General features: G+C 32.6%; 2 protein-coding genes and 1 long non-coding RNA gene across 3 annotated transcripts in view; 1 reads left to right on the top strand and 2 right to left on the bottom strand.

Moving 5' to 3' along the window:
• The window catches only part of LOC111400107 (CCR4-NOT transcription complex subunit 10-like), a 9,260-nt gene extending 8,976 nt beyond the window's left edge, over nucleotides 1-284 (bottom strand). The window contains exon 1 of the mRNA XM_023027554.1: nucleotides 213-284. Coding sequence (XP_022883322.1) covers nucleotides 213-284 — 72 coding nt within the window. The remainder of the gene's footprint in view (nucleotides 1-212) is intronic.
• A 157-nt stretch (nucleotides 285-441) lies between these two features.
• LOC111399367 lies at nucleotides 442-5,781 on the bottom strand. Its single transcript, XM_023026634.1, has 2 exons — nucleotides 5,248-5,781; nucleotides 442-690 (listed from the first exon to the last, which is right to left on the bottom strand). Exons 1-2 carry the CDS (start codon nucleotides 5,443-5,445, stop codon nucleotides 457-459), a joined length of 432 nt encoding a protein of 143 aa, XP_022882402.1. The 5' UTR covers nucleotides 5,446-5,781; the 3' UTR covers nucleotides 442-456.
• An 11,752-nt stretch (nucleotides 5,782-17,533) lies between these two features.
• Nucleotides 17,534-21,719, top strand: LOC111399366. The gene is made up of 2 exons (XR_002703646.1): nucleotides 17,534-17,987; nucleotides 18,767-21,719. It is a non-coding gene; the product is annotated as an uncharacterized LOC111399366 (long non-coding RNA).
• The last annotated feature ends 259 nt before the right edge of the window (nucleotides 21,720-21,978 follow it).

The raw sequence follows: 21,978 nt of genomic DNA, 5'->3' as shown, positions 1-21,978 counted from the left end.
TGTTTCGAACTCTCGGGGACATAAGGTCACCTAGAACATCCTGTCCTACGATATTCCCAAAGGGAAACTTGAATTTAATAACTCGCTATCGCCTAAAATACAAAATCCCAAACAAGGCTTTCTCCTATCTGCAAAGACATTCCACTGCATTTTAAGGATATTCTAAAATTGAAGAACTATGACATAACGTGTCAAAGGCAATACGTGTAAACCAGGTGCTCTACTAACTGAGCAGCATGACCAAAAGTAAACCAACCCCTTGGAACTACTACAGAGAACACCATTGATTTTCAAGGTAGCATGATCTCATTCAAAATTTTCACTCAAATGAGTGCGCCTAGCATATTATTTTTTGCATGGAATGTACCTTCTTCTTTTTTCCTATCTGTAAACAGAAGTGTCAAAAGAAAGAATGTAGAAACTCAACATTCTGCACCTCCTCAGAACATACCGATTCTAGCTACAGCAATAGAAAGAAAAATTTGCAGTAGCTTTTGCCAAGTACATATAGTTGAAGGTAGATGTGACAATATCCACATGCAGATAGGTACACGTGTTGAACGAGAAAAAGATAAGAAATGCAAATATCATATAACCACAAACCTTAACATCTTCAAGAACTTCAATAAGCCTTCTAGGATCTGGAAAACCATTTTGGAAGTTCTCCGCTATTGCTATGTTATGAAGAACCTAAAATGAAAACATATTAACTAATTAGCATTAGAAAAAACATCAGAAACTGCAAACTGCAAATTAGAAGCACAAAATGAGATGAATAATGGAAATTATACAAAACAAAGAATTGGGTTTACAGTCTCATCGGCTAAAAAATTATGAGATATAAATATCAATGTACTTTAATGCGTACAATATGTTAAAACAAGATATAGGCACTGGGACTACAGCTGTCATTTCAATTTTTTTCAGAAGAAAAAGCAACAGCAATTCAAACTGATGAAGTGACCCACCACATGGAGGAATATGTTTCTGCTCGATTGTATTTTACTGCAACAAAATTGATAAATATGCATGTATTACCAACTCGGACATAGCCTTTGAACTGTGACAGTGGGAAAGTAAAAGAAATCAACAATTAAAAGAAATAATTAGAGCAAAATAATGTTTTAATATGTCAGATACTGACAATGTAAAGTTTGACAATGCAACCGGACTTATTAGTACTATATTGCAAAATATTTTTCTATATTAAGTGTATTCATCTATAATAGAAATTGAAGTTAATTAAAATTACATTTAAAAACGCAATGGCATAAAGTTTTTTTTATGGAGAAGTCTATCTCATGTAGTTGGCACTCTCACAACCTATGATGCATGTACGCTCTAGCTGGTGCTGTTTGTGTCATTGTTTGTGTTCGTGTCCAACGCATTTCGTGTTTCATGACGATCACCAACACTTCATGACATATACTATATGTAAGTTTCATTTGCCAACAATGTAATATCTAGTTTAACATAAAGTTATTTTAATATAATTTAAAAGATTTCATGAATAAGTATCAAAACTAAGAAAAAAATCGATTCTATTAAAAGATAAAAAGGATAAAAAAAACATAGAATATATAAATCTACAATTTTAAGAATTTAAAGTAATGCGTCCCTGGCATGTCCATGTCCTACTTTTTTTTTTTTTTTTTTAAATTAACATGTTCAAGGTGTCCACATCGTGTCGCGTCCAACATGCAAGTCCGTGACTGTGCAACATAGCTCAAAACAAAGTAATATATAATAATAATTCTCTGAAAAGATGATGTGTGTGCTTGTATAAAAATCCAAATATATACCCATGCTCTCAAACGAAACTCACCAAAACAATACAATTTTTATCACCTATTTGAGCCTCATTTTTGGTGTAGAATGCATTTTGGAATAGTAAATTGATGGATAATGTACAGTATAAAAATAAAGAAAAGTTTTAGATTTGCGTTTAATATTATTTTATTAAAGAATGTGCGATTGAAAAGAAGAAAGAGAAAAATGTATTTTGAAAAAATAGGGATCAAATAAGAGCTTACTTTAGTACAATACAATGTGCTCGACAAGGATGATTTTAAAACACAAAGAAAGATGGATGTAGATGTAGGCAGAAAAATTATCATATTAAGATGTAATGACATTTACTAAATTCGGAAAAGGCTATATTATTACAAAACTTAGAAGACCTGCTATGATTTTCAGTACTAAAGATATCTTGGAGATGAAAATAGTGGAAACGAGCATCTTAAGATGGTTTCAGGAAAAGAAATGAGAACATATTTCAAATCTTCAATCAGCAGATACCAACGGATGAAGTAAGCAAAAGAAGATTAAACAATTGGGGAATGTCACGCATAGACCTAAACAAGGCCTGGCAAATCATATGTAACTGACATGTGATACAAAAGTAACACAGTCCAATCTGATAATACACGTTTTTGAGATGAAATCTAAGAATGATTTTATGTCAAGCAAACCAGATAATTTCCTATATAAATGCTCAAGATCTTCTGTCTCGTAGCAGACTAATTAACACAGTACACATAAAAGACTCTGATAGTAGAACTCCATATAGTTACTGGCCACCTCAATCTATGGTAGATTCAATCTCATTCTTAGTGCAACCGAATCTTAAACCGTATTTGTGTGGGTTAGCATCTGACATGTATTTGATCAGCCACTTCAATCAGCATGAACTCAAATAACCCACACAAATCAATGGCTTGTACAATGAGACATCACGTGGTATAACATGAATCTTCAAACAATGAACCAAGACAAATAATCCAATCAGCAAATATAGCCCACACATAATCCGGTAGCTCAAATGTATCAGCTGAAATTAGTTTCCAAGCGATTCATATCTTTCAGAAATTGACCATCATGCTTAGTCACATCCAACTCCAATAATTAGCTTTTTCTGCTTTAGTTTGCAAAAAGAAACAAAACAAGTGGTTTGTATTATGTCAGATGCCTCCAGCTCTATTGACACCCTAACAACAACTGCCGACCCAAACCTTATTTTGCACAGCCCAGAGAACTTGAAAATATAAATTGTCATGTGTCCTACTTCTTTCACTGACCCAAACAAAACTTTTATTAGTCCCGTACAAGAAATTCTGTAGAAAAAGGGTAAAATTATATGACATTGTTCTCAACTGAAGGAAATGTCAGTTGCACACTCTGACCAAATAAATTCACATGGTTAAAGCATTAAGATCTCTGATGCCTGAGTAGGATGTAATAATTATTCTCGTCATCAACTACCACCTAATCTCATTTAGGGCAAGACAAAATTCCCGAACCGAGTGGTTGTTCTTAAGTTAAATACTCGAACGGATATCTAAATCGAGAACCGACAGATTTGGTTAGGTTCTCAATTCTAGATCAAGAACCGAATAACCGAATAAGAACCGAATCTCCCTAATTTTTTTAATTAATTTATTTTAAATAACCCAATTATTTTATTTATTCTAAATAAATTTGTTAACTAGTTAATTTAGTTCAAACTCAAAAATATGATTTTCCTATTTCTAATTTTCAGTTCAAAGCCAACTTAATCAAATTGATCTAAGCTTTATCCAAATTTGTTACTCTATCGTAGTACCGTTTCTACCCATTCTGAAAAAATCGAATTGAAGTTCAACAACGCCTCTCTTAATTATTTTGAACTCGCTATCTTCCTCTTTCGATGATTTTAACAATCAAATCTATGAAAAACTCGACAAAAAAAGCCACAAAAGACACATAAGATTAGACTACGTTATTTTATAAGAGCTAGATTGAACATACCATTAATTGAATTAATGTAATTTTATAAATATTAAAAAATTTAATTATAATACGAAACCTGGAAACCGAATCGAACTGATCTAAACAGAATAAAATCGAACTTGAACGGTTCCATAAGTAAATTTGAACCCAATGGCTCCATTTACTAAATACCAAAAAATTTCGGGTCGGGTCCAATTCGGTTCTCGTTAGAACTGAATTAAACCGGACCATGTCCAGCCCTAATCTCATTAGAGGAAAGTTCATAATGTACCATCCTTCTCTAAAAATATTTTTTTTATGAGAAGCCTTCCATATTTAGAGCTTGTTTGAGCACCATTTTTTCTAAGAATGCATTTTGAAATAGTAAATTGATGGAAAATGTGTAGTTAAAAAATAAAGAAAAATTTGGATTTGCATGTAATATTATTCTATGAAAACATGTGCGATTGAAAAGAAGAGAGGGAAAAATACATTTTGGAAATAATGGGATCAAACAAGGGCTTAGTCCATCTTCCACAATTTCAAATTTATTCCCCTGCTTACAGATGATAAATTTCTCGTATGTACTAGAAATTCGTACAAATTTTAAGGGAGTAAATGTAAGTTAGATCTCTAGCATTTAACTATGAGTTTTCCACCTAACTGAAGATAAACAAGGAGAAGAGGGAGTGAAGCAGAACAGTATATATATACATACAGAGTTTTCATCAACTCAACCCAGTCAAGTTGAGGATCAAGCTGATCGAGTAGGGGCTTGATTTTGAGGATCAAGTTGGTCATGTTGAGGATTGAGTTGATTGAGTAGGAGGTCGAGTTTAAGATTGAGTTGATCAATTAGAAAACTCTTTGCCATGGCTATTGAAGAATTAAATGTACATTTTGTAAATTCTTGAGTATTTCCTCTTGGCCTTCCAAAAAAAGGTCTTTGAAGAAAAATCTCATTTCATTAGGCACTAAAATTCCACCACATTTTCAATAATTTCTAGAAGTATCAATATAAGCGTGTTGCCACACATCTCAAAACACAAGGACTAAACTAGATTTTGACCACTGCCTCACAATCCCAGACAAAGAAGCCAGGCACAATGACAGTTCCATATATGATTAGTTCGTCTACCAAGTACCCCAAAAAATCATAAAAATGCAAACTATCAGGCATAAGAACTTAAAAATAATGTGCTGCACCTCAAAAATAACTCAGACTCTATAATGAAGTACCGTAGAATTACTAGTGTAGCAACTTTAAAAATATGATTTCTGCAATTAGAACAAAAATGCTATTTGTTAATATCTCAGTCATTAAGTCCATTTCAGTTAAACCCTGGACGCGTAATTTCCCAACATGCACAAGAAAAAAAAAATCAGCTCCAATCCCGACATGAACAGAAACAAATATTAAACTCGGGAGTTAAATACAATTCATCAACAAACAATACAAATGAGATAATCCATAATCCATGATTTCAGAAACTAAACCACCTTTGGATCGTTCTCTTTTAACCGCAAGAGCTCATTCAAGACTTTCAGACAGTCCGCGAACTTCCCCGCTTGGAAGCGCAAGGTAGCCTCCTTAGCGAACCCAGCAGTAACCGACAGAGCAAAATCGGAAACAGTCCCCACCGCAGCCTCGGCATCTCTACTCGCAATTGGCAAAGAGGAAGATGTTGTTGAATCCATTCGAGCACAGATCGAATTAATTATACCCTAAAACTGCAGCAAAATGCACTATAGTCGAAGAAAAATCTTAGCTTCCCTCACTTAAACAACCCACTACTTACAAAAGATTCACATTCGAATCTGAAACCCTAGATGTACAAAATCAAACAGAGAACACGCAAAATAGAATTGATATATACTCAAATGCTTGTGGGCGAATTGCTATGAGTCGATTTAGAGAGATAGATAGAGAGAGTTTTCCCAAATGGGGGAGAAACTGCGGACATAGAGAGATAAAATCTGAGAGAGAGAGGAGCGAAGCTTTTATAAGGCTTAACTTCACCACGTTGAAACAGGTTACCTATATTGTGACTTGTGAGTGTGAAATTCATATTTTGGGGAAAAAGTCTGGCCCGATTTGAAAATTTTAAGTCCCATTTGCATTCTATCACATTATTATTTTTAAAATAATTATTTTTAACTACACATTTTTTATTAAAATAATATTATACGTAAGCCAAAAATATTTTCTTCTTTTTTAATCACATATTCTCCCTCAATCCACTATTTCAAAATACATTTTTCAAAATTAAAAGTGCTCAAACGCAACCTAAAATCAAGGTGAATCATTAATTCTAATAACGTATTTTATCGAAATAACAACTTTTCAATCGCATATTTTATCAAAATTTATTAAAAAACTAATTTTAATATCTTCCAAAAAGGACTTATTTCTGAGCTATTTTTAACAAAATGAAATCATCCTTATTTTACTCTCGAAAATACCATTTTGGTGTTGTATTACGTTATACACTTTTCATTACCTACTTCTATTGTGACCTTGCAATCAACACCACTTGTAATAAAGTGTGTTATACACATATTGTTATCTATTTTCACCTTATTGTGGGCACTACCTGATGCAAACACATTTAGCAATAGTAGCTACGAAACTCACGAAAAATTGATCGAACCTAAGAAAACCAATAAATCAAAATTTTGAGTTTGATTCAGAAATATTTTACAAAGTAACCAATACAATCACCGACAATATGTTGACCCATTGATCACAAAATTCACAAATCTCACCCAGATTGATTGAATGCCACAAGAAAATAATTTGTTATGAGTTCGAAATTTGTTCAATGAAGAACAAGGAATTAAAAGCAAAATATACTCACAAAATTAATCTCTCAATTAATATGAATGAAAGTTGTTAACAATGTAGAATAATGAGTCCTGTATATAGAAAATCCATAAATTCCTAGCCTAAACGGTAATAAAATCTAAAGAATACAAAAGTTACCATAAAAATAGAGTTCTAACTAAAATAAAAGATTTCGCGAATTTTGGAATTTTTCGCATCCCGAGATGTACTATGCGGTCGCATAGGAGGAAGTTTCTACCTAGTTGAAGTTTCTGCTGGCTTCTATGTGGTCGCATAGTTGTCTATCTTCTACTCTTTCGTGTTTTACTTGAATCGCTTAGAATCAATGAGTTTTCACTCCCTAGCCCAACATTGAACTTGCTCTTTGGCAGGTTAACGTCAACCTTTTTGACTCCGTAGCTCGAACAAGTGATTGCATGGCTTGTTGTCTCTAACTAATCTTGAACTTGCCCTTAGCCTTTCCTTAGTAAACATCAAACTCTTGTAGCTCGTTGCTGTCTTTGGATCACATAATCATCTCCCTCTTCGAAATTATTTAACCTCGAATACGTACCTACATCAAACGAAGCAACATTAGAGACATCGATGTGAGGAATTATAATATACTTACCTTGAAGATCTAAATTATAACCATTGCTTTCAATTCTTGAAATGTCGTGGAATGATCCATCTCCTCTAGAATGAAGCCTTGACATCCTATGCATTCGAACACACCCTTTTTCACCTATGCATCTAAACCCAATCACCTAGTTTGAATACTTTACACCTTTTCCATTTGCTACTTTGAGATACATATAATTCAATCCCCCGCTTTCCATCTAACTTATTACTTACAATATTAGTTAAAGGAATTAAATCAAACAAAGTAAATGGATTTAATCCATAAACCATATTGAAACATGTAGTAGAAGTATTAGAGGATAATAAATTAGTTTTTCACATACTCCATAAATTCGGACAAAACCTGTTAAGGATTTCAATATCGAATATAAATTCTCATGCCTCATCGCCAACAATGTACTCCAATTGTCTATCATACTCAGTTAAGGTTTTGCAACATACTAGAATATTATATACTAGTATATGATTGCTTATGAATGCATGTAACAATTGATTGATAATTCTCATTGAAGTTTTAGACGCACCAACATGTGTAAAAGTACGTGCCTCATGTGAAATACTGTTCCTATGTGCTAGATCATCATCCAACCTATGTATGGAGTATTAATACTTTACCATGTCATCGTTGAATGCTCCTCCTTCAATGCCTATCAAATTCTCCACTTTCATCAAATTAATTGGACATTCAATGGGTGGTGTCCCACCAATTAAGTCTTTCTGGAACAAGTCTTTGAACTTCTGTAATAAAGAAATGTCCAGAGAGGAGAGGGGTTTGTTAGTTCTCACCAAAGCACTCTCAATCTCATTCATTTTTGCATAGAAACTCATATTCTACTTTTCTCTCCTCTCAGGAGACTCTTTTTCTTTTCGCTCTTTTGGCTCTACTTTTTTCTAACTACTAGCCATCTCACCATTTTCTCTCCGACTCTTTATTTCTTTCATTCTTTTTTCCTTACGTTTCAAATTTAATTTGATCTTCATACACTTGTACTAGTGCTAATGGCACAAGAATAATAGATTTTTCATCTCTAGTAAGGATGTACATATTTTTGAATCCATTATATTTCATATTACTATCATACTACCATGCCCTATCCAACAAATGTGCCCAGCATGAATAGGAACTACGTCACACATCACTTTATCACTATACCTCCCAATCGAGAAATTCTACGTACATTCATCTAACCACTACAATTTATAAAGTTTAGGATGTTTTATCGTAGTCAATCCTAATTTCTCAACAAGCATGGTACTAGCAATATTAGTACAACTACCATATCAATGATCAAACTACATACCTTGTTTTTGACATGACATCTAGTATGAAAGATGTTCTCCCGTTGTTGCTCTTCATCATCCACTTCGACTTGTGTTTTGAGAGCACATGTCGCCACAAGTGCTTCACATTCGACCGGGTACTCTACTACTTCACCATCACTAGCATCCTTTAATTCAAGCATCTCACTTCCATCACTATCACTCACTACATGCCCATTATCATGCAAGATCATTGCACTTTTGTTTGGGCATTGAACAACAATGTACCCTGATCTCAAGCATTTAAAGCATTTGATGTCCTGATTTCTAAAAAGTTGGGACTCTACTTTGGATGTGACCTTACTAGCACTTTCCTCTTTTTACTTTTGGGGTTCAATTATGCCCTTCGAAACAACCCCATTTCTCTTTTGTTATCCCACTTCAGTTTCCAAGAAACGTTAGGTCTTTAAGAACTCGATGGATACCTAGCGGTCCCCTTCCTCTTCAATTGCATCTCCATATTCATAGCTACATGTAGCATGTCTTCTAGCTCAACATAATGTTGCAATTCCACTATATTAGCAATTTCTCTATTCAAGCCATTCGAAAATCTAGCCATAGGGCCTCTCGATCCTCCTCAACATTCGATCTAATCATCATTATCTCTGTCTCTTTATGATAATCCTCCACACTCTTAGACCCTTAGTAGAGGCTTTATAATATTTGATGAAACTCCTTATAGTAATGACTAGGCACGAACCGTTTCCTCATGATAGCTTTTAATTCTTCCAATGTATTAATTTGCCTCTCACGATTCCTCTTCCTAAATATCACTACTTGTTCCCACCAAGTAATAGTACAATCGATGAACTCAAGTACCATAATCTTCACCTTCTTTTCCTCCGAGTATTTGTGGAATCAAATAGCAATTCTACTTTCTTTTTTCACTCCAAGTAGGCTTCCAGATCACTCATTCCTCTGAATGATGGAATTGTCATTTTGATATTGCTCATACTTCCATCAACTCTATCTCCAATAAGTTCTCTATCCCTCATTTCATGCCTAACTCCTCTATCTCTTATTCTCCCTGATTCAACATCCACTATTGTATCCCCATCCATACCACTAACCAATTCATAATCACTATGACTCTTTACTTTAGGCTTTCGCTTACCTTGTCTCCTTGCATTAGGAATTCCCCTATGTAAATTGGCAAGCAATGGGTATTGTCTTTCCATCCACGCCTTCTGCCTATCCAACTTGTCCTTACATCTTCAAACAACTTCTCAAACTGTCATATCACCTCTTTCGACATGTTGAATTGATTGTTGTTCCTACTTGATGTTGAATCATCTCGGTCAGACATCTTAGATCCAAAGTAATATATGCCTCACGTGTTTACACTCGTGTATCACTCAAACTGACTTTTTCCCTCTAATAGTCTCATCACTCTTGCCTTTTTTTTCACTCAATGCTTTCACCCAAGTGCTTTAAAGAATTAATTCAATTTCAACCAAGTTTTATTCTTGAAAAATTCAAATTAAGATGTGAGTGAAAATTATAACTTTGGAAGATTCAAGAAAGAAAAGAAAAGAAACAAGCAATGAATTGAACAATTTTGGATGGGAATTCAAGAAAGTAGTTCTTGAATTTTGGGTTGAACGAAACTGATATATATGTATTCTTTTTTTCTTTTTTCTTTTTTTGACTCAACGAATATGAAATTGTATGCTATTGGTTTTTTTTCGAATTTTTTTGCTCGAAAATTCAACTATACTACCAGCGAAAAAAACAAAGACTGATTTGGATACTAAATAAGTACAAAAACAACTTTTAATTTTTTTGGTATTTTTATGGATTAGAGACTCAAGAAAGATAAAGAACACGAAGAACGAAAGATAAGAAATAAAGGAATCAAACAAAAGGAAAAAAATGATATAATCTTGATTTTTAGAGTCTAAATTCTAATATCAACTGATAGCTAATCCACGTTTCAATAGTATCTACGAAACTCATAAAAGATTGAATTGAACCCAAGAAAGCCAATAAATCAAAGTTTCAAGTTTGATTTAGAAATATTGTACTAAATAACCAACACAATCACCGACAATATGTTGATTCCTTGATCTTAAGACTCACGAATCTTACCTAAATTGTTTGAATGCCACAAGAAAATAATTCTTGATAAGTTCTAAATTTGTTCAATGAAGAACAAGGAATTGAAAGCAAAATATACTCACAAAATTAATTCCTTAATTGATATGAATAAAAATTATTTACAATGTAGAATAATGAGTCCCTATATATAGAAAACCATAAATCCCTAGCCTAAACGGAAATAAAGTCTAAAGAATATAAAAATTACCATAATAATAGAGTTTTAACTAAAATAAAAGATTCCGCGAATTTCGGAATTTTCGTGTCCCGGAATGTACTATGTGGTCGCGTAGAAGGAAGTTTCAGCTGGTTTCTATGCGGTTGTATGGCTTGGACAGCTATGTGGTTGCATAGTTATCTATCTTCTACTCTTTCATCCTTTACTTGAATTGCTTTGAACTAACGAGTTTCCACTCTCGAGCCCAACATGAAACTTGTTATTTGGCAGGTTAACATTAACCTATTGAACTTCATAACTTGAACAGGTGATTGCATGGTTTTGTTGACTTTAATTAATCTCGAACTTGCCCTTAGCCTCTCATCGGTAAACATCAAACCCTTGATAGCTTGTTAACTTCCTCAGATCATATCATCACTATTATTTGTAACATACAGTATTATATCACTTTTGTCATTGCCACCATCACTTGTAACATTCATTGTCAAATCACTATTGCGATCGCCACCTCTTGTACCTTGCCATATTACACCTACCATCATAACCACCTTCACCATATCTACATCACCACTACCTCCCTCGATTTAAGCCTCATCTAACTGCCTCCCCTGTCATCACCATTACCAATAAATACCATCGCTACCAACTCATTTCCTTCCTTTACCACCACCACCGCTAACTAGAAAAGGAAAGAAAGAGATCGACTACCACCATCACCTTTAGTTACATAATTATAACCTATTACAACCACCACCACTGTCATCGAACCACCAGACCACCATCATTGAATATGCTCACTATCTCATTGATGCTACAATTACCATTACAACCAATCAAATTTGCAACTACCTCCAGTATCACCCTGACCATCTCCATGTTCCCTTTTCTCACCACCACCTCCTTCTTTTTACGAACAAAACTCTAGAAACCTGAGAAATAAAATGAAATTATGTTATTATTTTGTGATGATCTAGCACCACGAGTCTAGCTGATTTAAGAAATGAACTATGGAAGCTCAATCCATTTAAGATTATGAAAGCCCAAACTATAAGTTAATTAAAAGCCTAACAATTTAAGAGATTAAGTATAAGTAAATTTGATTACAAAGATGTAATAAACAACTTGGTTGCCATAATGGTCATCTACACGCTATTTTATATAGGCAACCTAGGTTCGAATTACCATGTAGATGTTTTTATAAAATATTTTTACAATTTTTTTTAAAGAATTCCTCATTTTGCTCATTAAGAACAATCATATCAAATTAATTGGAAGAAATAATTATTTTATTATTGGGCATTGATAAAGATAGGTTACAAAACATATGAATGGTTCATTTTCCTTTATTTTCATTATGTAAATGTTTTATAAAACTTTTTATGTGAATTATTTTTTATGGCTTAAAAACTCTTTAAATTCTTAGTTAAAAACCCAATTTAACAAATTTAATGACAATACAACTCCCCCATTTAGTTTTATATTAAAAATGAAGGTTATAAGAAGAGAAAGGTCACTTTTTCACTACACCTCTCCTCAAATCCGAATTTACACTTATTTTCCCTGAAGCCCCCGTTTGGCCCCCATTAAATTCAATTACATTATATTTCATTTTTCTATCTCCTTTTTTCAACATCACAATCTTTCATAAAATAATATTAAACGTAAATCGAAATTTTTTTCTTCTTTTTCAACCACTCATTTTTTAAAAAAAAAATATTATTCCACCCATTTTCATTTTAAAAAAATGGGAGCCAAACGGGGGCTAAAAATGTTTTCATATCAAATTAAGCTTAAGAGAATAGTAAGGGTGTGAAGAAGAAAGACTTTTTACACATTTTTTTCTTTTATATCCAAGAAAATTTAAGATAGGTAGAGGTATAAGTGTTATTTCGTTTTCGAATTATGATTTTTCGTCCAAAGTTTTAATAAAATGGTATCTCCGGGAACGGTGTTTCGACACTACTATAGTTGAATGATCTTTCTTCGGCTTTACGTATTATGATAATGCTATAGAAATCGAATTTCACTAGAAATCCATCTATGTGCAACGGTATGAATCTACAGTTTGAATTATCTAGTTTAATAACGAAATGCACCGATGATATTTATTGAGTTTCAAACTCGTGGGTTAATTCTCTTCCTACAGATTGATTTGATTTGCTTGGGGGAGTGGATGATAGTAGTTGGAGATGTGACATGCCATGGAGAAACCGGTGATTTAATGTCTTTAATTTAATAATGAAACGTTTACGTTTCCTTTTAAATATATTTCTATGGATGTCGTATGTGGAACTATTTTTACGAACATTTCTTTATGAATAAATTATATTTAAAAGTAGATATGTGTTCTATAAATTAATTTACGAAAAATTGTTTACGAGAAAAAAATGTTAGCGATTTAATGTTGTTATTTCTTTAAAATTCTGCATTGACTTTAAAAATTCATAACTTAATCGTTACTTGGAATTTTTATACAAAACTTGTGGCGTTTGAAGATTAGCTATTGAATAAACTTAAAATCATGTCAATTCGATGTCGGTAGAATTTTACACACCACTTAAAGTAAACTGTACTACATAGTGTTGTTGTTATCAGCTTCTGCAGTTGGTTTCAAAAATTTATAACTCAATCGTTACCAGGAACTTTTGCATGAAACCAATGACATTTGATAATCTCATGGATTAGCTATTAAATAAAGTTGAAATCATGTCATTCCGATGTCTGCGAAATTTTATACGTTATTTTAAGTGAATTGCACTAGTTTACCTTCTAATCGAGTTGCTGCGAGGTTTTGAAAAATATTTTAACATTTCATATGTTGCTGACGGAAGCTGATTTTTGAATATGTCATAATAACATAAGTTTGCTACATTTTCCTAAAATCTCTTGAAATTTTGAAATATATAACTATGTAAACAAATTTATTTTAACACTTGCCGTTTGACAAAGAAAAGAAAAACAACAATATTGTTTTTTTTTTTCCTGCCTTTGACATACACGTCAACAATAGATATAAAGACTTTTTTGAATTTGTTTCCTTTAAAAATTAAATTGTGTCGTAAAAAAAAAAAAGATAAATATAAATATATCATACTTAAATAAATTCTTAAATTAAATCTTTATACTTTCCGTAAAAAGTATAGTTAATTATTAAGTTTATGGCTAAAGTACAATTAAATTAGCAACGTTTTGATCTGTACGGGTCGGGGCATTACAGTAACTCTCACAAATCCCATAAAAATGCACAGCAACTGAGCTATTTGATTAATACTTAATCCTTCAATTTCGAATTGCGAGCTTATATTAATTATTAATTAATGATAAATGAAACAAATTATCCAAAACCAAATTAATTACAATTCAATATGATTCCAATAAACTAGCCAATGGATAGATCCTAGTTGGCAAGAAATTAGCCAAATTGATTTCTTTATTGTACAATTTGAGGAAAATTTCCCTTGTCAGCATCTCAAGTTTGACAGTGAGATGATTTTGTTTTGGTCCGCCGCAAACAGAAGTAACTGTAAATTTGAAATTTCAAAAGTTTCCATAGTGATTGAGATATTTAATACAAAAGCCGCATTTTCACATGATAAGGCCCAGAAGACCAAACAAGTATAAGGCCCACAACCTAATCCAACTGCACATAATGTTTGGTTAAGCTGAAAGAAAGTAAAAAGACACTTTTAAGTAACTTCTAATTTTCAAATATGATAAATATTCACTTTGTTCGAGTTTGCTCTTAATAGTAAAAATATTACTTAAATTTTGCGACCAAAATAAATAAATTATCATTAATATTGTAATATAATTAAAAAATTATTTATTTTGAGAACTTAGTCATTCACTTGTGGGTACATATATAAGTAAACATATTCAAAAATCGAAGAAGGTAATATATCCTACATAATGTATAGGAAGCTACATGCACCATGGAGATTAAGAGCCAGTTTGAGCTCTATTTTTGTTCAAAATACATTTTGAAATAATATTTTGATGAAAAATGTGATTAAAAAATAATAATAATAAGTTTTGAATTTGCGTATAATAATATTATTATTTTTAAAAATGTGTAGTTGAAAATAAGAAACGAGCTAAAAGTTAGTAATCAAAAGCATCACTAACTTACGTCTTATTAAAATAGTACGGAATACTCTTGGTAGTACCAAATGAAATAGAACATGAAACCATAAATTTCGAGATAGCAACTTCAATTTAAATTTATTTCTACCTTTTCATTTTATTTCACTGTGGATATGAGGGTAGGTAGACTAGTCAAGGTGGGAAGTGGGGTTGGGGCAATGGCATGAGCATTTGAGAAGAAAAGTGGGGTATTGCCCTCCAGAGTATAGTCCAGTGGTGCAAAGGAAAGGAGTGAGATTATCTCACGCCTTGCTGACAGCCACAGTGTAGGGGTTCAATTCCTGAGACATGAAATTGAACTCCTTATATGCGCAGTGTACAATCAACTCTTGCTCTCTAGCTTGTTGGGACACATTCCGCGATTTACCTTCCTCACAAAGCTCTAAGAGCGGGGCGGTGTGGTCCTCAAGGTTGGGGTTCATCCTCTTTTTTTTTTTTTAATATTAAGAAAAAGTGGGGCATTTTGTTTATGAATCGGTGGTTATATTGAAACTACGCCGGCGGAGCAGCCGCCGCACGAGACAGAAACTCCCGAAAGTACGGCTGTGTATAAAAGTGACCCTTCAAAGCACTGACGTCACGTGACTGCCCGTTCTTCTCTGTTGTGAAGACCGCACCGAACCACAAATTCATTAATTACTTATAAGGGAAAAAGGGGTTTATTTAACTAAAAAAATAATTATGTTCCAGATCCTTTTTTTTTTTTTTTTTTTGCTCAGTAAGTTACTATTTAATTTGATTAGGGGTTGAACTTTGTTTTCTTATCAAATAAGTCGCTGAGATTTTAATTTTATTTCAATTTAGACGCTGTTTTATTGTAAACCCCTATTTTGGTTCGGATTAAAATCAATTATTTAGTAAATTTTGATAAAAGTTGATAATATGTATGATTGAAAAGTTATGAAATCCATAAAATATATGATTAAAATTAAATTTTAACTTTAATTTGAATTAAAATATAAATTTTAATTTGTACCAAACATGAGTTTAATAATGAAGTTACTAACTTGTACATGATTTAGGTTTCTTGTTCGAGTCAACAAAAAATGCATAAATAATGTATTTAAGATGCACAATTTTTTGAAAAAATAAGCATTAGATTTTCAAGGCGTATAAATGTTTCTATTAGTAGTCAATATGAAATCAAATTTCCTATTATAATCGAGATAAAACCGAAAATCCTCTTAAAATTACTCGAAAAGAATGGAAAATTAGCAAAAGATATCTTTTTACCACTCATTTGTATTCACATTTTTCTGTTATATCTACACATCGTTTCTAATCATCGACTCTTTTCAATCTTTTTACTCAAAACAATTTTCAAACTTTAAATTCTATTTCTAATCATATATTGTTAGGAAGTAACGAAATCATAGAAGTAGGTTTAGGACCACAAGGCAATTTAGGACGGACCATTTCGTAGCTTTAACTAGAACTCAAAGTACCAACAATTAATATCCCAAGTCTCATAAAATCTTATTATTCAAAATAGTAAATTATTTTTAATATGATAAAAAATTGAAGTCTACTCATTGACAGTTATTTTGGCAAAGATAATATATATTAGTGTGGATGATACAGAAAAATCCATGAAAATTGGGGGACCATAAACACACCCATACCCTTATTTTCCCAATTAAATTAATGAGATGTTATATGTCCACATGGTGGCATATGTAATGGGGAATGGGGGGTGCCCTTTTAATTTTCACCACAATATTTTAATATCAGGTTTTTGAAGTTTAATATCAAAATATTAACCAGCACACAAATTCAAGTATCCTTTATTTTCTATCACTGTTTCTTTTAAATCTCATATCTTGAATTAGATAATTTTAAATAAGTTATAAGCATTCATATATGACCAATACATGTGTATGCTACTAGACCGAATAGAATTTTATTTTTTTAATATTGTCCCTAGTTACCTAATAACTATTTTGTTATATGTACAATCGGGGTTGCAATTCCGATTGACAACCATACATATGGGAGGAGGACCCACAATAAATAAAAAAATCGTGGGCCCCTCTCCTGTGAGGAGGTTTGTCAACCTAGGTTGTTAATTGAATTGAATTCACTCGGTCTATCAACCCTAAAGATGGTTTTATTTTTGAAACTCGGAATCAATGTCCTTTGGCAATTTCACTATGCTGTCAAAGGGCATGGGAAGGGGACCCGCGATGAGTAAAAAAATGTGAGCCCCCTCTGTGAGGAGGTTTGTTAATCTCGGTTGTACAACTAACAAAATTCATAAACATCAACTAATGTGTACGTTAAAAAAATAATAAAGTTACAAATCAAGTATAAAAATAACTTGGAGTTTCAGAGATTCTATGCTCGGAATATAATAATAAAAAGTATGACTAAGACGAACTAAGTTCAACTTCTTTAAATTTTATTTTGCATTCTTCGTCTCTAAATGGGATAAGCTTTTCAATGCGAAGATTAAGTGAAGCCCTCTTTTAAGTGTGTGTTATGTTTTTATATTCTTACTCTTAATATTTGATTTTTAATGATAAATTATATATACAAGAGGGGTGGTGTTTTATATATTTATGAAATTATTAGGTATCCAACCCCACTGAGCACTTGAAAAAAAGCAGGATACATGTGGGCAAGAGCCCTCCTTTGTTCTTCTCCTCTTCTACAAAGCTGGTTTTACATATAGTATATGCTGGAGTGGTCCTTCAAACTTTTATGGCCATGCCCTTCTTCCATTGCTTCTTTACATATGACAATATCTATATAAATATATTGAGAGAATAGCAATTTTCATTTCTACCAGTTGAAGAAATCAAGAAATGCCTGAGAGAGATCTGATGAGGTGAATTTTGTAAGTCCTTCCATGCTTTTCCACAGCTTTCTTGAACTTTTTCGACGTGAATTTAGATCCCTCTATCGGAATATATGGAGGATTATTATGAAGAAGATGGAAGTTCAAGAAAGCTGTGGGAGAACATGAAAATTTAGGACTTAATTCTATTTAGTGCATCACTCCACAGCTGCTGATCAGAAGAACATGTTTCCTGACTGGTAATTATCCCTTGAATTTCTCAAGAAACCCCTTCTTTAATTCTTGAAACTCTTCACCGACAGCCATGAAAATGAACATTTCCATAATAATTCTTGAAAATCTTGACTATCAGGCACGAATATTTGCATAATTCTTGAAGTTCTTGACTGAGCCATGAAAAATTTCTTTAAGTTCTGACTGGCAGCAATGAAAATCTGCAAAATTCTTGAAATTCTTGACTAACAGCCATGAAAATTTCCATAATTCTTGGAAAAGCCCATGATTATTGTTTTAACCTAAGATCGAGATGTTATACACGCATATGAATTTGATGAATTAGTGTTTACAAATTTACTGCCGAATTGCTTGATTATGCAAGAAGGATGTGATTGTTGATATCCTTTTACAGCACACTTTTTTGACTTTTTAATTGTTTGTACGGTGTTTTATGCTAAATTTTACGTTGGATTTCAATGTCAAAAGGCAGTGAAAACTGATGGTCAGTTTATGTTTCAGAGTAGATTCCCCTTATCTTTCCACCTTATCATCAATAAATGATGTTTGTCTATCTTTTTTGCCTTTTGTTTTTACCTCTGTACTGTGATCTCACACATTATTTCCATGAAAAAGGCTAAATTTTGTCATTTTCTGCAAATTTATTATTTTTACCCTCTTCCTATTCTCACGCTGGCAAACCACACGCACGCATGCAGTGATACAGACAAATATGTACATACATGTTTTGATGTTCATACACTTCACACAGTAAATTTACTGATATACACATTGGTACTTGCAGATTTAAGAGTATTGTTGGTTGAGTTCATGTTGGAACTTCAAGTTTTATTCATGTATTTGAAAAAAATTGTGTTGATGAGGTAGTGATTTATGCCTTCTCAACTGTGTACCTACCCATTTATAAGTTTATTCCAAAGTTTCGATGGCTTGTTGAATATTACTAGACAGTATAATTGCTGATTTTTTTATTTAATATAGTCCAGCTACTATCTATTTTAACTTTTCAGACCTCTCAACGAGTTCTATCTACATATTTGGTAGTGAATGAGACCATACTCGTATGTACTAAAAAGGAATCTAAGCTAAAATCTTATCTAATCATATCCAGAGCTTTTAAATTAAGGACCAAATAAAATGCTAGAAATGACACAACTTCATTCATTTAAATCATTTTACGTGAAGGTCATGAACTCACATATGCAAATAAATTGATGGTGACGAGATTTGAACCCGGAACCTCCATCTTTTCGATAAATACCAAGTAATTCAAGATCTTGGGGGCAAGATTTTTGTGCCTCTGCTCATGAAATTCCTCAGCATAAATTTTTTTAATAATTTTGACTGTGAATGGAATCTAAGAAAAGGGCAAAAAAAAAAAAAAAGAATCTTCATTAAAGCCATTAATGTTTTGACAAGAATATAAAAATTGTGTACCAAAAACTGTAAGATATGGAAATAGAAGCAGTTGTGATTGGTGGATGGTGTGTAGGTCCTTCAAAAATCGATTGAATTGGACAGACACTAAGGCATGGCTATTCTGTTATAACTCTAAAAAGATGAAATATTTTGTACTATCAATTAATTATACTTAATTAGGTGCCTTTTCCTTTGACTCTTGAGATAAATCAAATGCCTGCCTGTTGATTTCTGGCTATATTGCATACAACAAATGGAAAGGGAGACTGCACAAAGTTCAGTTTAAACTTTAAACTATTATTTGAATCCATATCTTGGTATGTTTGACTATACAAAATTGGAAACGGTTAGGTAAAATTTATGTTCATTGTCATGTCCAACTCTGCATATTAAACATGCTCTAACACTTGGATCACCTTTTTGTTCAAGGAAATTTATTGAGCGCTTTCTCCCCCTACTCGGTTGAGCCCGTTATACCGGACTTGCTTAGTGTGGTTTACCTGGTTGACGTGATTTGCAGATTATTGCATCAATCCGAGAGTTTACCTAGTGCGCACCCGAAAGATAGCGATGCGGGTTCCCCCGTCATAAAAATAATAATAATAATAAAAAATAAAAAATTATTGAGCGCTTCATTTGTACTTGTATAATATAAACAAGCTTTATAGCATTTTTTTTCCACTCTCATCGTGTTTTTCAATATATTACAATTCACATCATGATCAAATAATTCACATACACACACACACAAAAAGACGTACCTAAATACAGTTTTACTTACTAAGAAATCATGTCTCTCTTCATTTTACATGGCTGCCAACTATGATATCTATATATATATATATATATACCTAGTTAATACTTAACACCATATGAAGAAAGTGAAAAAAGCCAGTTGAGAGGCAATAATTCTGTCCCAATGTGTTGGAGTCATGTCACTATTGGCATGTACTCATCCCTCAACTTGTAATCAAGAAATTATTGCAAGAAATTTCATCTATGAGCCTACCATACATTTGATGTGAAAACTGGCCCATCGGCGCATAGAATTCTGTTTGTCCGATACAAAAAAGACAAAATTAATTAAATCTGCATCCCTTTTGCACTACTGGATAAAATGGCTTTATTTACAGAATTCATGGATTTCAACGGAGAGAATCCATCTTTGAAGCTCCTTTTTCACTTACCGTTTAACATGGAATATTGAGGAACGATAAATCAAGTATTAACTAGTAAATTACTGGTAGAAATCGAGAGGAAATTATCTCCCTATAATATAGAATATGCAAAACCTGCAACAGATCTATCTTTCGTGTTTTGAATTTTGGCTACCAAGTTATCAAGTAGGCAATTTCTAATGAGATGCTTTCGTCAATACCCTTTGAAATTCAGAAATTGAAAGCATAAAACATCTGTCATCTGCATGAATATAAATGCATCAAGACATTAAAGTGGTATGAAATTTAATTTATTGCAGATTGGAGCACTAAATTATAACAAGCTCCATTGTGTATCATCTTATAATAATAATACCTAATATAATAATTGATTTGAATAATACAAAGACAGCCATATCAAGAAGAAGATTTTGCTTGTTCAATCAAACTTATTCTGTTTTCTAATCTTTTTAATTATTTCTACTTTTACTTATTTTTCCACCATAAATTGACAGCTCTATCTTTATAGCCAAAAGCAAACAATCTATAACTCCAATAACTGTACTGCCTCACTTTCCTAAAAGCATGAAGCACCGCATTCTTATTAGTATACGAATACAAGCTGCTTGCTTATCGGCTGTTGTCACAATTGAAGAATTTTCATAGAATAGATCGGTAAAGACCTTACTCTATTTTTTTCTTAAAAGAAACCCATCGGGGAAACAAAGGCCCATCTTTTTGACTTGAACAAATGATCAATTCTTCAGTCGAAAATCAAGATATTGGCCGTCCAATCAATAACAAACAACGATCTAAATTTCGGTCGGTCTCACTAAATTCAGTGTCGATTACACAAATCAGTTTTCACTCCGTTTGGTTCATTGGACACTGCTGGGGAACACAAGTATACTAACTAAATACACCACAACAAAAAGAAGAAAACATGCCTCAGAGTAAGGCATTTATTCTATAGCAGTAGAGAAGAAAGATACTGCAAATTATGTAAAGAATCTCAATGCAAGAAGAAGTAAACTTTCTTCAAATTTTATTCAAGAATCTTAACTCGAAAAAGAGAAAGGTACATTACAAAATTTTCGGGCGATAAAGAAGACAATTTACTTATATATAAAGAATATTAAAGCAAAAAAAAAAAAAAAAAAACGAAAGCTTACTGCAGATTAAAGAATCAGACACAATGCAGAACCCCGACAGATCATATATAGATAATCGGCGCAGTTAGGAGAAAGTAAATCCAGCTAAGTTTGCATGTGCAAATTTTTTAAGGTTAATCTGTTAACAAATAATTCAGCATCTGCTGGAACAACACAAGTTAACTAATCATGGAGATTAGTAGGTGTACTGATGTATAATTCATGTTTTCCGTTTTTATTAAATATTAGTATTCCAGAAGGGCTCTAAA

The sequence above is a fragment of the Olea europaea genome, chromosome 9 (assembly GCF_002742605.1).
Source record: "Olea europaea var. sylvestris chromosome 9, O_europaea_v1, whole genome shotgun sequence".
NCBI lineage: Eukaryota > Viridiplantae > Streptophyta > Magnoliopsida > Lamiales > Oleaceae > Olea > Olea europaea.
The sequence above is the reverse complement of the archived record's forward strand: the minus strand, read 5'-3'. Positions and strand labels throughout refer to the sequence as shown.